Genomic DNA, 21,748 nt, shown 5'->3' with positions numbered 1-21,748 from the left:
GGTTTTCCAGAACCTGCTGAATTTCACCCCTGCTTAGAATCCTCTGAGAGCTTGCCTAGGTGTGCCATACAGCTAGACTATAATCCTATTGGTCATCACTTTCCTTGGCAGGAACATGCCTCTGGTGTCCCTTTTGAAAAATGCAAGGATTTGCTATTTTTCAAATGTCCAGCATTTGGATTTGAACATATGACCTACCTTCACCAATTAGCATGTCCCCCTTGATTTTGAAAGCACTAATTGCATGGTACTTGATAAGGATGGGTGTATCATATACATCATGACTGGATGGTAATAATTCCAAAGCTTAAAGGTTGCTTACGATGACGTCCAGAATATAATTTAACCGAAATATGCTGATTTCAATTTCAAGACTTTTAAGTCATCTGTTTAGATGGCCAAACCATAAATTGCCCTGGGTTCCAAATTAGGTTTACACAAGCTCTGGTTATGGCAATCACAGTTTACACTAACGAATAAGTGTGAAAGGAAAACCAGAGAACTATCAATCATGCTAAGGAAATAGGAATTAAATGTCTAAAGAATAGGGGGTGGCAAAACAATTTTCTTAGTTTTTCTTGGTGCTGGTGACGTATTTCTATTAAAAACCCCTTGCAAATATGGCACTCAATCAGTGAAAAGTGTGCTGTTTCATTTTTTTTCTCCAGATAAGGGTTAAAGTAAAAGTTCCCCTCACACATATGTGCTAGTTGTTCCCAACTCTAGGGGGCAGTGTTCATCTCCATTTCAAAGCCGAAGAGCCAGTGCTGTCCGAAGACGTCTCCATGGTCATGTGGCCGGCATGACTAAACGGCGAAGGGGCATGGAACACTGTAACCTTCCCATCTAAGATGGTTCCTATTTTTCTACTTGCATTTTTGTGCTTTCGAACTACTAGGTTGGCAGAAGCTGGGAGAAGTAATGGGAGCTCACTTAGTTACGCTGCGCTAAGGATTCAAACCACTGAACTGCTGACCTTTCTGATTGACAAGCTCAGTGTCTTAGTTACTGAGCCACTATGCCCCTTTCTCCAGATACACTCATTTTAAACCATTTTTTCCCCAAACCTCCACGCTTTTTGCTGCAAAATCATCCAAACCATTTTTTCCCTTAATAATGTATTCAGGTTTTTCTCAATGAAGGGATCATTATATCTATATATAGGAAAGTGAAATTGTGTAGGTGCAAAAGCTGTAGATGGCTCAGGTTTCCTTGAAGCAGGGGTCAACAAACTGCGGCTCTGGAGCCACATGCGGCTCTTTTCTCCCTCTGCTGCAGCTCCGTCACTGGTCAGCGCCACCATTTTAGCAATAGCAATAGCAGTTAGACTTATATACTGCTTCATAGGGCTTTCAGCCCTCTCTAAGCGGTTTACAGAGTCAGCATATCGCCCCCAACAACAATCCGGGTCCTCATTTTACCCACCTCGGAAGGATGGAAGGCTGAGTCAACCCTGAGCCGGTGAGATTTGAACAGCCGAACTGCAATTTTGAGATGGGGGGTGGGCAAAGAAGCACAGTGCGCTAGGAGAAGACTCTATGGCAAGGGGAGGGTTTTCCAGTTGTCTCCATAATTGATAGGGCTTTCGGTTATGACAGATAGAGGAAAAAGTACGCCGCACTAGGAAGAGACTCTATGGTGGGGGAACTGAACTTCTGGTCAGCTCCAGAATTGAACAGGGTGCTTCCGGTTAGGACCTTTGTGGCTCCCGGTGTTTTCTTTTCTATGGGAAACGGATCCAAAAGTCATAACAGAAACATACTGTTTAGGTAGAAAGAGATCTCACGTGTTTGTGAGTTGGTCTTTTAAAGTTTTCCTTCAAACTTCTTCTGCATCCTTCTAGCAAATAGGCAAATATCTCTCCTCCCCACAATTTATTTCCAATTCCCAGCCACCTCCAGCCCCCCCAATATTCTCATTTCACTGAAAAGTCCAGGTCCAGTACCATGCTTAGAGAAGTGACAATATTTTATTAGTTTGGTGGGAGGGCTGGCAATTGAATTCCATCTCCTGCCTTGTCTCTCTGACGTTGCCTTTTGATTTTCGAAAAACCTCAGCTTAAAAACGAACAAGATTTAAATGGTGAACAGGACAGGGCATGACAAGGGAACTATGAAACACAGAAGGAGACATTCAAGGCAGAAATCCTGACATTCTTCCCCCCTCCCCCCTTCAAAGATGGGGTAGGCCGGTTGTGAGGGGGTGAGGTCCTTCCCACACCTGCAGATTTTTGAGTCTGGAAATAACTTTGAACGTGGAAAAAAAGAAAAGAATGGATCCCTTTTATCTCTCCAATGTGGTTCTTAGCCCAAGTGATTTCTATGCCTGTCCAAATGAATTACCCCGGCTTCACCAAATAGGTGCTATGTTCGCACCTGTTGGATGTAGTTAAGCATAGGTTTTATCATCATCATCATCGTCATCTGTTAGGGATGCTTCGGTGTGAGTGTTTTGCCCACAGCAAAGTTTGGAATGGTCCTTTCTAAATTTTGATGGTTCTCCAATTTGGTCATCCTCTAGATGTGTGGATTTCAACTCCCAGAGTTCTCGGCTAGGGGATTCTGGGGCACCCAGATTGGAGAAGGCTGGATTATGGCTTAAGGGGAACCAAGATAAAAACATCTCCAAGTTTACCTCTTCTAAGTGATCTCAGGAGCTTAATGATAAAGGTATCTTCCTTGGTCCAACTCCCCCGCCTCTCAAAAATAGCAAAATGGTTCGGTCCAAAGGCAGCAATAGGACTATTACTCCACACACCATTCTGTCTAGTACTGAGGTCTTCAAACTTAAGACACTTTAAGATTTGTGGACTTCAACTCCCAGAATTCTCCAGCCAGCTATGCCCAAATTTGGGGACTAGTAGTTGCTAGGAATTACAGATCATTCGGCAGAGATTGCACCAGAGATGATCCAATTGGCCCCCTACCTTCCCCCATTTGGGATTGCTGAGATGGTTGGTCTCAGAAGATACTTCTGCAAAGTGATCAAGACATGTGGCAAAAATTGCTACTGGAAGAAAAACTTCCCAATGTAAGAAACAAAACAACAACAAATAAGCATATATGCTTATGAGCTTAGCCCTACAAAGGAACTTAATTTCCCAGCTTCAGAATTTCTGGGCCGGGAGAAGGATCAGCCTTATGGGCTGTGCTCACATGAGAAGCTTAATTTTGTTCCTGAATTAACCTAGGGTTATTTGGGGGTGGGTGGGTGGGGGGCTTGCGCAAATCACCAAACCGTAAAGCCATGAGTCACACAACTTGTTAAGCTACCCAAAAGAAATATAAAGCCACAACTTAAATTCAGCTTAGCGTATTGTGTGAATTCAGCTGCTGTTAGGTTTGTAACTGGACTGGTTAACTGAAGGTGTGAACGTAGCCAAAATCTGTTTCAGCAATCCTGTTTTTTTATACTCTACGTAGTGCGAGGGGGGGAGGGGAAGTGGAAGGAACAGATGTGTCTGTGTAGAAAAAAGAGCCTCAATCTTTGAATCTCCCCTCTCCAAACTAGTCAAGTAAAGTGCTGATGGATGCTATCTTATCCCAATCTACTCAGCCTTTAGCTGGCTTTCCAATAAATTAGGTGCAAGGAGTGAAGAGTTCAGTGTAGTAAAGAAGCAGAAGACAAACAGAGATAGAAAAAGGCAAGCAAGTGAAGGTGGAATCAGGTTTCTATGCCAGAGGCAAGCTAGGTTAGCAATGGGCGATTCTAGCGTGCGATGGTAACCCTTGTCTGACAGGTATGCTGGAAGTGTTCCATTTTTCAACAGAATCCTGCAAAGCGGAGTCACAAATGTGTGCCGTGGGATATGTAGGGTCTGGTGCTTTGTGGAAAACCACGTGATGAGTGTCTCTAAGGGGCTTGGTGGTGATGTGTTTTTTTTTGTGGGGATACTGAGTTATGGGCTGTTATTTTAACATGAGATTTGGCCCCAGGTGAGTTAGGAAGATGCACAATGAGCATTGGTTACTGATTGGAACATAGAGGTTTTAAGGGTGCACGGTGTGACATTTGGTGGCCCCATAACTGCATGATAGATTCTGTAGGTTCAACTGTTTCTCTCCACAACGTGCAGTTTACCCATTGAGATGAGTTGGCTTAAAATACAAGAGTTGAAACCTGATGCTGGCAGCTTGGTGGGAATGCCTCGGTTCACACAACATGCTGAACTAGACGGCGGGATTAACCAACGCGGGTGGTTTCCCACAGGACATCCCATCTGAAAACGAACCAAATCGGATCTGTTTGCCCAACATGCTAAGCCATAAAAAAAAAAAAAAACACAACACAAGATTAAGATGAATCAAGCCGAGTGCTTCAGCAAAGGCAGGTTTGTAAGAAAGCTGGTTAAGCATGTTGTGTGAACGCAACCATGGTGCGCGTGTCGATACAGGCATTTAGACCTTGAGAAGTTGAAATGGAAGAAGTGGGATAAATGGTAAGGAGTCGGCTAGTAGTAGCAGTAGCTAGAAAGCCCAGGAAGTATGAAGCAGGAATGGCAAATGGAAGAACAAAATAGAAGGCGGATGAGGTGGTAAGAGCGAAGCTCAGACGGGGCACAGAAAAAGAGAAGGGCTCGGGTGGAAAAACACCCTTCTCCCGTTCTACATGCCAACCCCTCCATCCACATGGTCATGCCCACCACCCCCGGTCATGCCACAAGCCCCAGCCCCAAGGAACTCAGTTCATCTCTTCAAAGAATTTGTACGTGGGGTTTTCGTAGCCATGGTTTTGCATTTTGTTCAACTGCCGCTCCTCCGGGCTAACCATGGGATCCACCTGCCAGGAAGGGGAACAAAAGGGAAAAAAAGAAAAGAAAAAGAAAAGAGAGTTAATTAAAGTCAAGCAATGAGGCTCCATCGAGCTTCTACCAACATGCCTGGAGCTCGGAATGTTGATCAGTAGATTTCTTAAGGATATGAATTGCATTGAGTATTTTCTTTGGCCATGGAATTTGTCTCCCATGCAAAAGCTCTCATTGTATATGCAAAGCAATGGAATAATGATCATCATCATCATCATCTCCTCCTCCTCCTCCTCCTCCTCCTCCTCCTCCTCCTCCTCCTCCTCCTCCTCCTGCTGAGTGGTGCAGTGGCCTAGAGGTGGCGCTCTCACCTCACAATCAGAAGGCTGTAAGTTCGATCCTAGGTAGAGGCAGATATTGCACTCTCTGGGCATACTGAGTATATATCTGCTACATAAAACTCCGCATTGGTGACAGGAAGGGCATCTGGCCATTAAAACACTGCTAGTTCCATTCAATTTCCCAGACTCCACCCCACTAGGGACTATTGTGTCATTAAAAGATGATGATGATGATGATCATCATCATATGCCAATACTATTTGCCAGGCACAAACAACCAGACCCACATGCATAGGCTTCAAGCTAACTACTTTATTATACTCTGCCTATAATACAGGAATTTCCCCAGACTGCCAGCCTTTGCCTTAAGGGGAAGTCAGTTCTGGATCTCTTACACCTGTGTGAGGATTGAAGGCTAATTCCTTGCTTGAGACCTCCTTGCTATCTGGCTGGGTGTTCCCCAAAACCATCCCAGTCAATTTCCCCGATTCTCAGAAATGCTTTTCATTGAGTCCTATCTAAGCTTGTGTTCCTTTCTCGTTGATATCACTCAATGGAATCTCTTCTCCTGTGTGTCTGGAGAACAATGCACCAAGAAGGAAGCTACCATAGCCACAGCTCTTAAGGAAGCCACCATGTGCTTTCTATCGCCGCAATGCATCAGAACAGCAGGCAATGCTCTCCTCCACATGACGCTGCCCCCCCCAATAGATAAGCAGAGTGGAGAAAACCTGGTGTGAGCGAAAGCTTTCAAAAACTTTTATGAAGTCTCGAATTCTTCTCAAAACCTGCAATCCCTAAAATTTGTCCAGACCCCCAAAAGCAGAGAGCTTATTTTTCCCAAAGGTACCTCAACAATGCCGTGACTGATGGTCCCATATGGCTTTCGGCGAACCATCAGGAGGCTGATGATAATCACCATGGCAACCGCCACTGCTACGATGAGGAGACCAATCAGGGCCCCTCGGTTGATGGTTACCAAGGTGTCAGGTTCCTGTGGAAAAACAGAGTGAATGTGATTTCAGGACAATCTTCATGTTTGCTAAAGAAGACACCTTGTATATATCTACAATGATGAAGGATGATAGAAGAACAGACTTTTGAGAAAAGATGCATATGCGGTAACGGATGCTCCCCCTGTTTGATATAGCTGACTCCACCAGAGATATTAAAACTTGAGCTCAAACCCCAATGCAGAGGTTGAAAGAATCCTGTCCAATGTTATCACACAGATTGTCTAAATTAGGGGTGTCAGGCATGCTGGCTGGGGAATTCTGGGAGTTGAAGTCCACAAGCCTTAACGTTGCCAAGGTTGGACACCTCTAGCCTAAACCATGACCATCGTTGGTCCCTCTAGAATGTCTAAACACCTGCAACTAAATATATTTGGCAGATAATCCAGTTCCCCCCCCCCTAACATTTGCCTTGGTAACAAAATATTGCTTTTGGAGCACAGGATGGGAAGGGGTGCAATGGGATGGGGTGACCTGGTCTTGTAATATGATGGGAAGATGTCTGAATCCCTTGAAAGAAATAAAAGAACAGATGTGTGCTTCTGGCTAGAGTGTTCAATCGACCACAAAGGACCCACAAAGGCTGATTTAGTGACAAAGTGGACTATCTGAAGCTGGAAGTGGACACAAAATGATATTGAAGTGAAAAGTTAGGTAAAGAAAATATTTTTTTCTTCTGGATGAAGACCAGCTGTTACGTATAAGTTGGGTTGATAAAGTCAGAAATGAGGACAGAATAAGCCGCCTAGGAAAGCCGAGGGAAATCATCAAAACCATTAAAAAAAGCAAAAGTAAGAATATTTTGGACATGTGACGCGACATCCTTCACTTAATCCTCCAGGGAAAAATTGAAGGCAAATGAGGTCCAGGCAGAAGAAGAACATCATGGCTTTAAAATCTGGTTTGGGCAAAATTCAACAGCACTTTTTTTGTGTGTGACTGTGGATAAAAATAGGATCGCCAACATCCGATGATGAATATGGCACAAGAAGAAGACCAAGTCCATTCCAATGGCTCTACCTTACCTTTTCTGCTTAAACCCAGAGATTAGAAGCAGAATATCAAGTCAGAACCATCTTTCTCCCATACCAGGGGTGGGTTTCAACTGGTTCGCGGTGGTCCCTGCGAACCGGTTGGTTGCCGAACCCGGAAGTAAGTAACTTCCGGGAACGGCGAAGGGCGCGCCCGCCCGCCCGCGGTCCTTACCCGGTTTTGACGAGTTCTGTGCTTCCACACATGCGCAGGACGCATACAGCGCCTGCGCGATCGTCCAGGAGCAGCTGGAGCGTCGCGCAGATGCTAGTACGCATGCGTGCACCGCGCGCGTGCACGAGGACGCCGCCGGCCCCGTTCCAACCGAACCGGTTGGAACGGGGCGAGAAACCCACCCCTGTCCCATACCAATTTATTAACAACTGATGGAGGGAATTATTCATCACACCTTGCCAGGAACACAGGTGATCCTTGATTTTTAACCGTTCATTCAGTGACTTCTACAGTTACAACTGCACTGAAAAAAAAATTGACTTATGGCCACTTTCACACTTACAACCACTGCAGCATCCTCCACAGTCCTGTGATCAAAATTCAGACGCTTGGCCACTGGCATGTACTTATGACAGTTGCAGCCTCCCGGGGTCATGTGATCACCTTTTGCAAATCCCTGACATGTGGGAAAGCCAGATTCACTTAACAACAAACTCACTTTACAACTGTTAGCAATGGAAGTTTTGGGCTCAGCTGGCCATAAGTCACCTGTACCACATATGGCTTAGGGACAATGCTCCTTGTTGCTGTGCCTATTGAATATCTTAGAGCAGCCGTCACCAACTGGTGGTCCACAAGAAAATTTTGATGATCCACAGACAAATTATTTGCATTTTTTATCTTGCACTAAATTGGGAGCCCTCAAACTATGCCCCCTGGGATGGATGGATGCAATGAACACTTGTGTTGCTGCAGAGAGTTTCCCCCTTGGGGGTCTTTTTGTGTGGGTTGGAGGGTGGAAGAAATTCTGACTTGGGGTCTGCTTCAGCCTCCTGGTGTGGGGCTTTGGGTGAAGGTTGGAGGGAAATGCTGCTGGTGGCGTAGAGCAGGAGGGCCTCGTTCCAGTGGGACTGCATCATAGCCTGGAACTGGCTGACCATCTCAGCCCGCTAAACCTCCATGGGCTGGCACCTGGTCTTGCACTCCTGCAGGTCTTCCCTCTGCTTGGAAAACCTATGCGTGTAGTCCTCAGTGAGGTGCTTCTGCTGAGCCTCCTTCTCGGTCAGATCCAATTTGAACTGAGCTGTTTTGCCAACTCTTTCTCCGGGTGGCTGCTTAGCTCCAGCAACTGTTTCCTGTTGGGGTCCTAAGGAGCCTGGGGGGGGGGGAGCAGGCAAAGAGTGGCTGGGAGGGGAGGATGTCAAGTCGCCCTTCGATATGAGTGACATTGAGTTGGCAACACCCACCCAGTCACATGACCACCCAGCCACGACACCCAGCTGGTCATTAGGCAGATCGTATTAGCGGTACGTGGAATTCAAAATTATGAATTTAGTGGTCCCTGAGATCCAAAAGATTGGTGACCCCTATCTTAGTGGGTCTCTATTTTGCTTGCTAAGTCACACACACAAAAAGTGTCACTGGGTCAGTGGTGGGATTCAAATAATTTAACAACCGGTTCTCTGTCCTAATGACCAAGTGGGTAGGTGGGACTTAATGGTCATGTGACCATATGGGCGTGGCCAACTCAACATTACTCAGGTCGATGGGCGCTTCGCCTTAGCTGTTACAATGTAATAAGGGTTAACCGGAGAGGCAGTTTCTGTAAGCAGGGCAATAAAGATTAGGCTAGAAACAACACCAGAATGTTTCCTTCCTGTCTTCCTTACAGGATTAGTCCTGTAAAGCGGAAAAAAAGCAAAAGAAGATTTCTTCCAACAACCAGTTCTCTGAACCTCTTAGAAAGTTAACAACCGGTTCTCCCGAATAGGTGCGAAGTGGCTGAATCCCACCACTGCACTGGGCAGAGGTCCGTCCAAGCACAACCACACAACATTTGAAAGGCGCTATCTTGTCAGATTTTACCTGCTTGCTCCTGAAATTTTTTTCCCCAATTTTTTTTTTAAAAAATCACATGCAGTTGAATTGTTATTACAAACTGCCTGGGGGAACTGAATGCAACTGTAGACCTGTGCTAAAATGAAAAACAAAACAAAACAAAACCAGAAACTGGTTTTATATTGGGTGGAGGCCCCAAGCTGAGATTGCATTTAATCTTTGGGGAGACGGGGTGTGGGGAATTTCTTTCAACTGCCACGTCAAACTCCCAGGAGTTCTACATTTTTACTTTTGGGTGGTCTGATTTGCCTCTCAACTTGGCATGGCTCAACCACTATCAAGGCTAGAGAAGAAGGGAGGAAAGGTTACAAATGGGATTTCTTCAATCTGGTAACTTCCATATATTCCAACCTCAGTCCCAAAAGTGCTTTTTCTTTCCGGAGGCAACTGGACTTTCTTGTTTTACTTTTGAAGACGTTTCGCTTCTCATCCAAGAAGCTTCTTCAGATGAGAAGCGAAACATCTTCAAAAGAAAAAAAAATCAAAGCAAGTCCAGTTGCCTCCTGAAAAAGCACCTTCGGGACGACCGTGGCTTGGATGACTGAGAATCTTTACAGGCTCACAACCTCAGTCAACATGGTCACTGCCTGCGAGGACCAGGAGTCCAGTCCAAAAGTATGAAATACAGAATGCTTTGGAGGCTTTGGAGAATTCATACAGATTAATCACCGGGGAATGGAGTAAGTTACACTAAACCATTGTTTCCCAACCTTGGCAAGGGAATTCTTACTATGCTGGCTGGGGAATTCTGGGAGTTGAAGTCCACACATCTTCAAACTGCCAAGATTGGGAAGCCCTGCTCTAAAATATGTCTTTTGTCTATAGCAGTGGTTCCCAAACTTGGCAACTTTAAGACTTGTGGGCTTCAACTCCCAGAATTCTCCAGCTAGCTCTGAGAATTCTGGGAGTTAAAGTCCACAAGTCTTAAAGTTGCCAAGTTTGGGAACCACTGGTCTATAGCAGTGTTCCTCAACTTTAAGGTGTGTGGACTTCAACTCCCAGAATTGAATTCTAGGATCTGAAGTCCACACAATCTTAAACCTGCTGAAGTTGAGAACTGTTGACCTGTAGCAAAGGTAGATAGCGTTTTTTTGGCCCAGCGCTGCCTGGCCTGTGGGAACCAAGCATCCATTACCCATTCCTGTGGAAATAATTAACTCCATTTGGAGTCCCCCCCCCCAAAGAAAGTGGTTCTAGGGATGCTTTAAGGTTCTCCAAGACCCAAATCACTTATTTTGCTCTGAAAATCCCAATCCTACAATGAATTATAAACAGAAATGCGACATTTCAGCGTTACTGCATCCTGCTTGATAGATTCAGCTGGCTTTAATCTATAATACTTGGTAGTTACAGTTCAATGTTGAATATTGAATTCATCAATATTGAACCACTTTATAAAACCCTAGTAAGACCACACCTGGAATACTGCAACCAATTTTGATCACCATACTACAAAGAAGATGTTGAGACTTTGGAAAAAGTGCAGAGAAGAGCAACTAATAGGATCAGAGGCTTGGAGGCTAAAATATATGAAGAACAGTTGCAGGATTTGGGTTTGGCTAGTCTAGAGAAAAGAAGAATTGGGGGTGACATGATAGCAGAATTTCAGTATTTGAGGAGCTGCCACAAGGAATAGAGGGTCAAATTATTCTCCAAAGCATCAGAGGGCAGGACAAGAAACAATGGTTGGAAACTAACCAAAGACAGAAGCAAACTGGAATTAAGGAGAAATTTCCTAACAGTGAGAACAATTAACCAGCGGAACAGCTTGCCTTCAGAAATCGTGAGCGCTCCACCACTGGAGGTTTTTAAGAAAAGACTAGAAAGTCACTTATCTGAAAATGGTATAGGTTTCCTTGCTTAAGCCAGGGGCTGGACTAGAAGACCTCCAAGATCCCTTCCAGCTGTATTCTATTCTTCTATTGCTGTTTTACAAACATTTACACTGGTATGTTTCCATCAATAAGGAGAAATTGCTACTTTACAGGAGCAGCTTGGCTCACATTTAATCTGCTCCTTAACCATTTATGAATTCTGAAATGACTTACTAAGGGTTGCTTTGTTACATCAGTTCTCACCTGTGACAAGAACTTATGATTTATTCATAAAGCTGCGGTCGGGATAAAGCCCGAGGAATCTGCGCACAAAAGGCACTGCTTATTTTTAAGGAGTAAGGGATTAGCAACTATTACGACAAGCATTGCCAAGTTCAGGAGTAATTGAAGTAAGCTTTTGATCCCTGCAGCATTTGTTAAATATTCACAGCAGATAGAGAACTGGGTTTCTTCTTACGCCCCAGGACACTGTTACAAACAATCTGCCTTCATCTTCTCAGTTGTGTACGATTTTCAGAGACTTTAGAGATTACAAATAATGCTTACGTTAATATTTCCACTTGAGGCATCTGTAATTCAGATGTAAAATGCTGCGTGGGTCTGAAGGCCTATTGGAGTTCTAAAAACACTGTTTTTCATGCCAATTTGTTGTGTTTGGCATTTTAGCTTGTTGAAAGCAACCGCCAAATCTCACAAACACTCACCAAAGTAGCAAAGCTTGGAGTTTGTTGTTGTCTCTCTGGATTTTGCAGAGAACAAAGCTGTTGATTACGAGCTTCTAATGTTTGTTTTTCATAGAGACAAGTGGTTTCTAGCTCTTATTTCTTCTCCCAATTCCCTATCGTCCTTTACAGGTCGACAAATCAGAAGAATTACTTATTCTTCTGACACAATTAAAAGAAAATCATAAGCAATGAAGTGGAATGGGATATGAAGCAGAGATGATCTCAGGCAGAGAAAGAATAATGGTTTGGTTTTTGTTTTTGTTTTTAAAAAAAGATGAAATCTCCCTAGGATAAATTTCCTTGTGCAGGGAATTTTAAGATGCAAACCAGTTTTCTCTCCTTCCGGTTGAATAATCCAATGCCAGTAATTATTGGGGGGGGGGGGAGATGAATTAACCACCAGAAGACCAAGTAGAGACAGTTTTATGTTACAACAGATGTACGCAGGGCACAAAATCAACTGACACTAATGGGGATCTGGAATTAAGCATGCAACCGAGGGAATAGTAAAGATATTAGACAAAGCACACATAACAATTTGATGAGGCAAAGATCTCTTTTCTTTTCCACGATTTTTAAACCCAGATGAAGGAAAGATGATCTGTTCAGAACATGATTTCAAGAATCAGTCCCTGGTAAATAAGAGGCAATTATGCAAAGGCTAATGGGTAGCAGGATGTACTTAATTCCTTGCGTTCAAATGAATAATTCCCTTGACATCTATGGAAGAGGCCCATGGCTTTCTATAGGGATGAGGCATATTTTGTCACTACTGCCTGGTATATATATGTACCCTGTTTCCATGAAAATAAAACCTCCCCGGATAATAAGCCCAATTGGGCTTTTGAGCGCATGCGCTAAAATAAGCCCTCCCCTGAAAATAAGCCCTCCTTGAAAATATTGCAATACAGCAGCAGCCATGAGGTGACCACGCTCATTGCCTCCTGCACCTCAAAAATAATAAGATCTCCCCAAAAATAAGACCAAGTGTTTATTTCAGAGGTCAAAAGAAAATAAGACCCTATCTTATTTTCAGGGAAATATGGTATATAGTATGTCTAGTCTAGAGAAAAGAAGGACTAGGGGTGACACAATAGCAATGTTCAAATATTAGAGGCTGCCTCAATGCAGAGGAGGTCAAGTTATTCTCCAAAGCACCAGAAGGCCAGACAAAAAACAATGGATGGAAATTAATCAAGAAGAGAACTAGCTTAGAACTGAGGAGAAATTTGAACCGGTGGAACAGCTTGCCTTCAGAAGTTGTGAATGCTCCCTCACTGAAGGCTTTTAAGAAGAGATGGATGGCCACTTGTCTGGAATGATATAGTGTCCCCTGCTCAAATGGGGCTGGATTAGAAGACCTCCAAGTTCCCTTCCAACTCTGTTATTCTATTGACTCTACGTTTTCAGTATCATAAGTTGGAGGGCCACCCACAACTATTGATGGAAGTCAAGACATCCTTGACAAGATAAAATAAAACTACTACTGATTGAAGGGATGTGGTGGCTCAGTGGCTAAGGTGCTGAGCTTGTCAGTCAGAAAGGTTGTCAGTACAGCGGTTTGAATCCCTAGTGCTGCATAACAGAGTGACCTCCCGTTATTTGTCCCAGCTTCTGCCAACCTAGCAGTTCGAAAGCATGTCAAAATGCAAGTAGAAAAATAGGAACGACCTTTGGTAGGAAGGTTACAGCGTTCTGTGCGCCTTCGGCGTTGAGTCATGGCGGCCACATGATCACGGAGACGTCTTCGGACAGCGCTGGCTCTTCGGCTTTGAAACAGAGATGAGCACCACCCCCTAGAGTCTGGAACGACTAGCACGAATGTGCGGGGGAAACTTTACCTTTACTACTGATTGTATATTTACTCTGGTTTTAGAAAGAGTATCTTTTTCAATTTCAGTTGATGAAAACAAAACACAGCCATGTTTATATCTTTACTGGATGACTTTCTTCTGCCATGAGCAGAACAAGGATGGGATGTTAAGTAAGCATTTGATCGTATCCATCTGGCTTTTCCTTTATTCTCAGGTTTTCCCCGAAGCTGCTCCTGCCTTTTCTGCTCCTGTAATTAATTCTCCGTTTAAAACCGACTTTGTCACTTGATTGATTACAACCTCTCCAAATCTCATGCCCTCCAGACATATGGGTCTTCAGCTTCACAAAACCAAGCCAACTGGGAATTTCTAGGCTCTGGATGTTCAACATTGCTGGAGGGCACCAAAGCTGGGGAAGCCTGATTTAATATATTTGCGAGCTGTTTTGAGAAAACTCCAAATGTGCATATGGATATGAAAACCTATTTTCTCTGCATTTTGCAACTCAGTTTTGAATAGCCTTGAAGCTTTTCCTTTATCCTGGAGCTATTAACTCCCCAGTTCTACTCTAGCTATGCTTTTTATAATGGCTGAGCAAGCTAGATTTTGAAGCCTTATATATTTACTAGATTTAAGCGTCGCCTTTCTACTGTAAGCACTCAAGATAATTAAAACTGATGGCTCCAAACTGCTCCTGTTTACTTCCAATTCAGTCAAGTGTACTGTAGAGCTTGACATGAAAGTCACCAATATTTGTAGCTCCCAACACCTACAATTGTTGTTTAGATGTAAGAACCCCCGCAAACTGTGTGAGTTCTGCGAGTCCCTTGGACTGCAAGGTGATCAAACTGGTCAGTCCTAGAGGAGATCAACCCTAATTAGAAGGCCAAATCCTGAAGATGCAACTCAAATACTTTGGCCACCTAATGAGAAGGAAGGACTCACTGGAGAAGAGCCTCATGCTGGGAAAGACTGAGGGCAAAAGAAGAAGAGGACCACAGAGAATGAGGCGGCTGGATGGTGTCACCAAAGATGTAGGCATGATCTTAAATGGACTCCAGAGGATGGTAGAGGACAGGAAGGCCTGGAGGAATGTTTTCCAAGGCGTTGCCATGGATCGGACACGACTTCGCAACTAACAACAAGATGTAAGAACAATTATAAATCGTTCCATTAGGATATATGCAAAAACAAAACCTGTGCATGAATGTAGCCACAACTTGACAAATTTGAGCTTGCATGACTTCTTCAAAGACAGTTTTAAAGAAAACATTGGAGCGACTAAATAGAATTTTAAAAAATGTGTCCCTTGGGGAAAAAAAATTAAAGCTATTGCCCGTGTGGGGAAAAAAATCCTCAAAGAATTGAAATACTAACAGTTGAAACATAATAAAATGCCTAATAAGGTTAGGCCAAAAAAGAAAAAAAAGAAAATATAATCTAGATAAGAGGTATATAAGACAAGGAGAAGAATGTTAAAAGGATTGCATTAGAAGCAGGAAGTTTGCCAGACATAATGGTTTGGGGCATCAGCCCATCAAGATGTAAAAAGAGCACTTAGGGAAGGCAGAAATATTATTGAGAAGTTAAATGACTGCTTTGCATCTGCCCAAGACAAAAGGCAAGGTTGGCAAAATAGATCCAAATTGTTCTCCACCAAGGCAATAAATCTGAAGAAGTGACACAAACGGAATCATCTTTAGAGGACACTTTAGAACAAACAGATAGATTAAACTCATAAATCACCGGCAGCAGATGGAATTCTCCCCAGAGTCCCGAAGTAACAGATAATATGAGCTCGCTGTAACAATAACACCCAATTCAAGAAAAGTGGTTGTGCTTTGCTGTCTGAGAAAAGGAAGACGCAAAAAAAATAAAATAACCAACAACACTACACCTCAGAATTATTACACAGTTGAATGGGGATCACACAAGAACCTGCCAAAGAGATGTAAGACACTGGCATTCGGTGGTGGGATTCAGCCAGTCCGCACCTATTCGGGAGAACCGGTTGTTAACTTTCTAAGCAGAGAACCGGTTGTTGGAAGAAATCTCCTTTTGTTTTTTTCCACTTTACAGGGCTAATCCTGAAAGGAAGGCAGGAAGGAAACATTCTGGTGTTGTTTCTAGCCTAATCTTTATTGCCCTGCTTATAGAAACTGCCTCTCCAGTTAACCCTTATCACATTAGATCATCTAAGGTGAAGCGCCCATCCATGTAAGTGACATTGAGTTGGCCATGCCCACACAGTCATGTGGCAACCGAGCCACGCCTACCCAGCTGGTCATTAGGGCAGAGAACCGCTTGTTAAATTATTTGAATTCCACCACTGTTGCCGTTCAATCTATTTTCAGAGAGAGAGAGAGGGAGGGAGGGAAGAGAAGAAGAAGAAGAAGAGGAAGAAGAAGAAGAAGAACAACAACAACAACAAGAACAACAAGAAGAACAACAACAAGAAGAAGAAGAAATAATGAAATAAACCGAAGTAGCAAATTCCCAGTTAAAAGCTAGTCAAATATCTGCACAGATCCTTTTGGCATTTTCCAGATGCTACAAGCTCGCTTAAATCCATTTTGCCACCCACCTTCTAATTGGTGTGCTTTTGAAAACCCCAGGCACCTGAAGCCAATGTCATTGATGAAGAGTGGCAACAGTGGGATTTACTACGTGATCTCTCTCATCTGTATAGGATACTACTATGAACACTGACGCAGCAACAAACACAAAGGAAATGATGCGTGGGGCTAGTGGCCGAAAGGGATTAAGTTGAGGCCTGGTTATTTAAAATATACAGCTGTAAGCAAAGCAGTTCCTTCAAGCCACCACCTACGGGTACAGCAAGTTGTAGCCAAGTCTTTTTCAAGGCAAGCTGGATTCCTGTAGAATTCATGGATGTGTCTGTATAGTTCTGTATAGTTCATCAACAGCACTGATGATGTTACCTAGTTTGGTAATGGTAATGTGCAAGAAAGCCACCAAGCTCAGAGCGCATCAAGAATCCCACAGTTCAATCCTGAGCTACAAATATTCTCTTCTATCTGTACAGTTCTCTTGACAATAATATAGAAGAGGCTGGCACTGCCTTTTTCCAGGATGTTTTCTCAATCCTCAGGTTAGTCCTCAGGGATGGTGTTTTCTCGTGGCTTCCACCCAAGCATGAACCAGATCCCATTCCGATTAGTTTCCAAGATCAGCTAGGACTGCTTAGATCAGTAGTAGTCAACCTAGTCCTTACCGCCCACTAGCGGGCGTTCCAGCTTTCGTGGTGGGCGGTAGGGTTTTGCTATAACTCTGCTTTATAAATTTTATAAAGTGAAGTTACTTCCCTACTTTATAAATCACCATTAATATGGAACCGGTGGGCGGTTAGAAAATTTTACTACTAACAGAGATACAAAAGTGGGCGGTAGGTATAAAAAGGTTGACTACCCCTGGCTTAGACACGGCAGTCAAATGACTATTTGCAGGTTTTGTTTTGAAGTCTAATCAGATATGAATGAATGTGTGAGATATGTCTCCATACAGAATTATTCCCGGGATGGAGGTTCTGAATCTAAACATCCTCTTTTTCCTCCATAATGTGAGGATACTGCTTATGTAAATCAGGCAATTATGTTGACTGGGGAATTTTGAGAATTAAAGTATGTATGTATGTATGTATGTATGTATGTATGTATGTATGTATGTATGTATGTATTTATTAGACTTATATACCGCTTCATAGGGCTTTCAGCCCTCTCTAAGCGGTTTACAGATTTTTTTTAGCAAATTGAGTCAGCAACTTGCCCCCACAGTCTGGGTCCTCATTTCACCCACCTCGGAAGGAAGGCTGAGTCGACCTTGACCCGGTGAGATTTGAACTGCTGAACTGCAGATCACAGTCAGCTGAAGTGGCCTGCAGTACTGCACCCTAACCACTACGCCACCTCAGATTTGAAGTCCTCAGATCTTAAAGTTTGGGAAACCTTAGTGTAGACCAGGGGGTCGTCAACCTTAAACACTCAAAGAGCCATTTGGACCCATTTCCCACGGAAAAAGAAAACACCGGGAGCCACAAAACCTAATTATTTCCTGAGCGGCCACAGAACTAGCATATGTAGTTGAGTTCAATGCAGCCTAGAACTGTGTTGGCTTTTTCGGCAGGGCAGACATGAGTCACAAGGAAAGTTAGGGGAGTTGAAGCCTGCTTGATAGGTGGAATGGAAGGTGCCTTGAAAGCTACTTACCAGTTCATCCCGTTGAATTTCTTGGGACTTGTAGACCATGCCTTTGACATCGGAGGCAGACACATTGACCTATGGGATGGATGGGGAGGATGGTTTTCGATTTAAGTTATACAGTCCGGGGGAATGCAAAACTGGATGGGTAATCTAGCAACATTATCTTCCCTCTTAGTGCAAAATCTTTCCAGCCACATGAGACAATTGCAATCTCATCCTTTACCGAATGCATATAGCTCCTTTACTCGGATATTTATATATATAACCTAAATAGAGATGCATTTTCTCTCCTTCAAGGTGGAACACAGGGAAACATGCCCTGGTCCTCCACATAATGGGATAATGGCAATGCATCAACCTTCACAAGATAGCAATTATTCATTTGAAAGCACACGCATCTCAAACGTCTCCTCGGGCATAGCAAAGTTAATACATGGAAAAGAGATGGGCTCGGCACATATCACTGCATATAAAAAAACAAACAAATGTGCCAGGCTTTGAACTACCACATCAACAATGGACAATCCTGAAGAGGAGTCACACCTCACATGGCATCTGTTGGGACCCCATGTATAGATGAGACATAATGTCCTCCCCTCAGTTTGACTGCGGGGGTCCCACATCAAACTGTAGATCGTGCTGTGATCAGCTGTGGGCATTTATTAACCCAGTAGCTGCACTTCAAATGGTTAGCTGGCCTAGACGTTGGCATTTGAAGAGTGATCTTTTAAACCAGTGTTTCTCAACCTTGGCCACTTGAAGATGTCCGGACTTCAGCTCCCAGAATTCCCCAGCCAGCAAATGCTGGCTGGGGAATTCTGGGAGCTGAAGTCCAGACATCTTCAAGTGGCCAAAGTTGAGAAACACTGTTTTAAACATTTATATTTTACTAGCTGATAACCCAGAGTTGCCCAGATATTTATTTTTCCTAATCTTGTATTAGACAGGAAAAGGAATGAATGATACCTATAGTGTTGTGCCTCCCGCTCCTGTGCTCCCTCCCACCCGCCATCCCCGGGCATGTGGACATGACACCACCACCCCCGCGGCCTGTTTTGGGCCTAGTAGGCCTCCTTGCAGCCTCCTCAGAGCAAAAATGGGCCACGGGGGGGGGGGGGAGGATCATGCTGTACTCCCCTGTGCTTCTCTCCCCCCCCCCTCTGCATGCATGGCAGAGACCTGAAAATAAGCTGGCTGGTGGGAGGTGTGCGCGCATGCACGGTGGAGCTTAGCTGGGCTGTGCATGCTACACACACACACAAACACACCGAGGAGGTGTTAGGAGTGTCTTACCCCCACAGTATTTCTTTCCAGAGAGTAAGTCATCTGTGTACCAAATTTGGTTGAAATTGCTTGAGGCGTTCCAGAGTTATGCTGGAACACACACACACACACACACACACACACACACACACACACACACACACACACACACAAACTGAGGAGGTGTTAGGGGTGTCTTACCCCCACAGTATTTCTTTCCCGAGAGTAAGCCATCTGTGTACCAAATTTGGTGGAAATTGCTCGAGGCATTGCAGAGTTATGCTGGAAAACACACACACACACACACACACACACACACACACACACACACAGAGGAAGTGTTAGGGGTGTCTTACCCCCACAGTATTTCTTTCCAGAGAGTAAGTCATCTGTGTACCAAATTTGGTGGAAATTGCTCGAGGCATTGCAGAGTTATGCTGGAACACACACACACACACACACACACACCCCTACTAATCCAAATGAAATGTTAATATGTATTGCTAATCCATGTATGATATGCCATATGCTAAATAAATAAGTGAACTGCATATAAGAAGCCTGTTGCCATTTTTCCATGTTGAATCAATGACCTAAAACATTATTCCACCCCCCCCACCCCATCTCCCCTGCCACCTAAATGGCTTTAAGATGTGTGAGAATTCCCCAGCCAGCACATTTCAGCCAGTTGGAGTCCATCCATCTTAAAGCCATCAAAGGTTGAAAAACACTGATCCAGAACACCAAATGATAAAGAGAGTCGGTACAGGCTTTGGCCACCAATCTCAAGCAACGTTGATGGCGCCTTCTCCTAATCTGACCTCTTTCTGAGCGATGTTATGAGATTAACCCTCAATATTAAGTAATCAGCTTAAAAGCAAAAACCTCCATTATGCAACAAATAATTTGAGGTTACATAAACATTGCTGCCTTTGAATAATGTACCACATCAGGATTCGTAAGAACGTAATAAAAAGGAGGGTGGGGAAAACACCACATATATTGCTCTGAATTCCTTAGGGCAAGGTAAGATTAAGAGATGGCTCCATCAATTTTGCTTGACACCAATGACCAAAGTCTATATAATATATGTGGGTATATGCATATTTGTTTGTTTGTTCATTTATTTATATTTTTGTCATGTTTATATAGTGTAGAGTGGAGGTGGTGACCCTTTGAGAGCTGCATGCAACGAAATTTCATTTTAACGGGTGCTGATTAGTGTACATTCAAAGTGACAATAAAGTTATTCTCAGTCTAAGTCTGACCTTGAAAGACCATTCTTAAATTTTACTTCACCCAACGTTATAGCAATAGCAATAGCAGTTAGACTTATACACCGCTTCATAGGGCTTTCAGCCCTTTCTAAGCAGTTTACAGAGTCAGCATATCGCCCCCACAGTCTGGGTCCTCATTTCACCCACCTCGGAAGGATGGAAGGCTGAGTCAACCTTGAGCCGGTGAGATTTGAACCGCCAAACTGCAGGTAACAGTCAGCTGAAGTGGCCTGCAGTACTGCACCCTAACCACTGCGCCACCTCGGCTCTCAAATGTTGTGTTTGAGCATTTCGGGAGAGTACAGTAAGGAAGAACTTACTTTAGATCTCTCATATAATAACCCCACGTGTCAAGGATTACACGATACAATTCAGAGACTTTGCTGAAGGTTGAAGAAATGTTTTGCCTGAAGAACGCAGAGTCTACGATGGGTTATATTTCTGAACAGCGCAAAACAGGTGTGTCAAACTGGCGGCCCACGGGCCAGGTGTGTCTCACACACACACACACAGGCCACGCCCACCCCAGCTCTACGAAGGGGGAAGACGTCGTAAAACATCATGTGACGGCAACGTGACACCGTGAGCTTGACACACCCGTGATTTAAAGCGACAATAAAGTTATGCTAAGTCTACACTGACTCTCTTTATCATCCAGATGTTGTTGAACTCTAAGTCTAAATTAGAGTGTTTAGAGTGTTTATTATAATTTATAGGCCGCCCTTTTCCCTGAGGGGACTCAGGGCGGCTTACAAAACACGGGGAGCGGGGTACAAAGACAAAAAAAAAACATAAGACAATACATAATATTAAAAATAGAGCACAACATTCATTCATCATTCGGGAGGGGACAAACTAAGATTTTTATCCCCAGGCCTGACGGGATAGCCAGATCTTAAGGGATTAGCCCTAGGATTGTGGAAACTGTAGTGCTTCTCAACCTTGGAAACTTGAAGATACGTGGACTTCAAGAACTTTCCAGCTAGCATGGGTGGCTAGGGAATTCTGGGAGCTGAAGTCCATGTATCTTCAAAGATCCACGGTTGAGAAGCACTGTCCTACAGAGCCTCATATAATTCTTTCTCCATTTTGGAAGAAATTGTAATAAACAGCCATAAAAATAAAGGCCAGAAGACCTCCTCTGCACCTACCTTATGTTCATACTCATACAGCAGGGCTTTGTCACTAGTTGGATAGTCATATTCTGCCAGCCCTGAAGCTGAAGAGAAGAGAATCAGGTGAGGGGAGAATTAGAGAGGCCTCGGTTGGTAACAATCCACACACCCATTTCCTTTGGTCCCAGTCATTGCTTCTAAAGCCTACAGAGAAGGACTCCATGAAGAATTAGAGCTAAGAACTTACCTTTCTTGTCGGCCGCTTCAGAATCTGCCCATTCCCCACACAGCATCAG

The 21,748-nt window shown here is 43.8% G+C and overlaps 1 protein-coding gene across 2 annotated transcripts in view; it reads right to left on the bottom strand.

Moving 5' to 3' along the window:
• Nucleotides 1-1,950: 1,950 nt before the first annotated feature.
• The window catches only part of APLP1 (amyloid beta precursor like protein 1), a 58,407-nt gene continuing 38,609 nt past the window's right edge, over nt 1,951-21,748 (bottom strand). The window contains exons 13-17 of one of the 2 annotated variants that reach the window (XM_087727856.1): nt 21,700-21,723; nt 21,489-21,556; nt 17,804-17,872; nt 5,936-6,079; nt 1,951-4,779 (exon numbers count right to left, since the gene is read on the bottom strand). In XM_087727856.1, the coding sequence (XP_087583982.1) occupies nt 4,681-4,779; nt 5,936-6,079; nt 17,804-17,872; nt 21,489-21,556; nt 21,700-21,723 (404 nt within the window). In that variant the 3' untranslated portion in view covers nt 1,951-4,680. The remainder of the gene's footprint in view (nt 4,780-5,935; nt 6,080-17,803; nt 17,873-21,488; nt 21,557-21,699; nt 21,724-21,748) is intronic. The other variant, XM_087727857.1, reaches the window with a different exon arrangement.

The sequence above is a fragment of the Thamnophis sirtalis genome, unplaced genomic scaffold (assembly GCF_051295495.1).
Source record: "Thamnophis sirtalis isolate CommonGarterSnake01/CBP01778 unplaced genomic scaffold, rThaSir2_p1.2 scaffold_13, whole genome shotgun sequence".
In the NCBI taxonomy this organism is placed as follows: Eukaryota; Metazoa; Chordata; class Lepidosauria; order Squamata; family Natricidae; genus Thamnophis; species Thamnophis sirtalis.
Note: the sequence above shows the minus strand (reverse complement) of the source record. Positions and strands in the feature narration are given on the sequence as shown.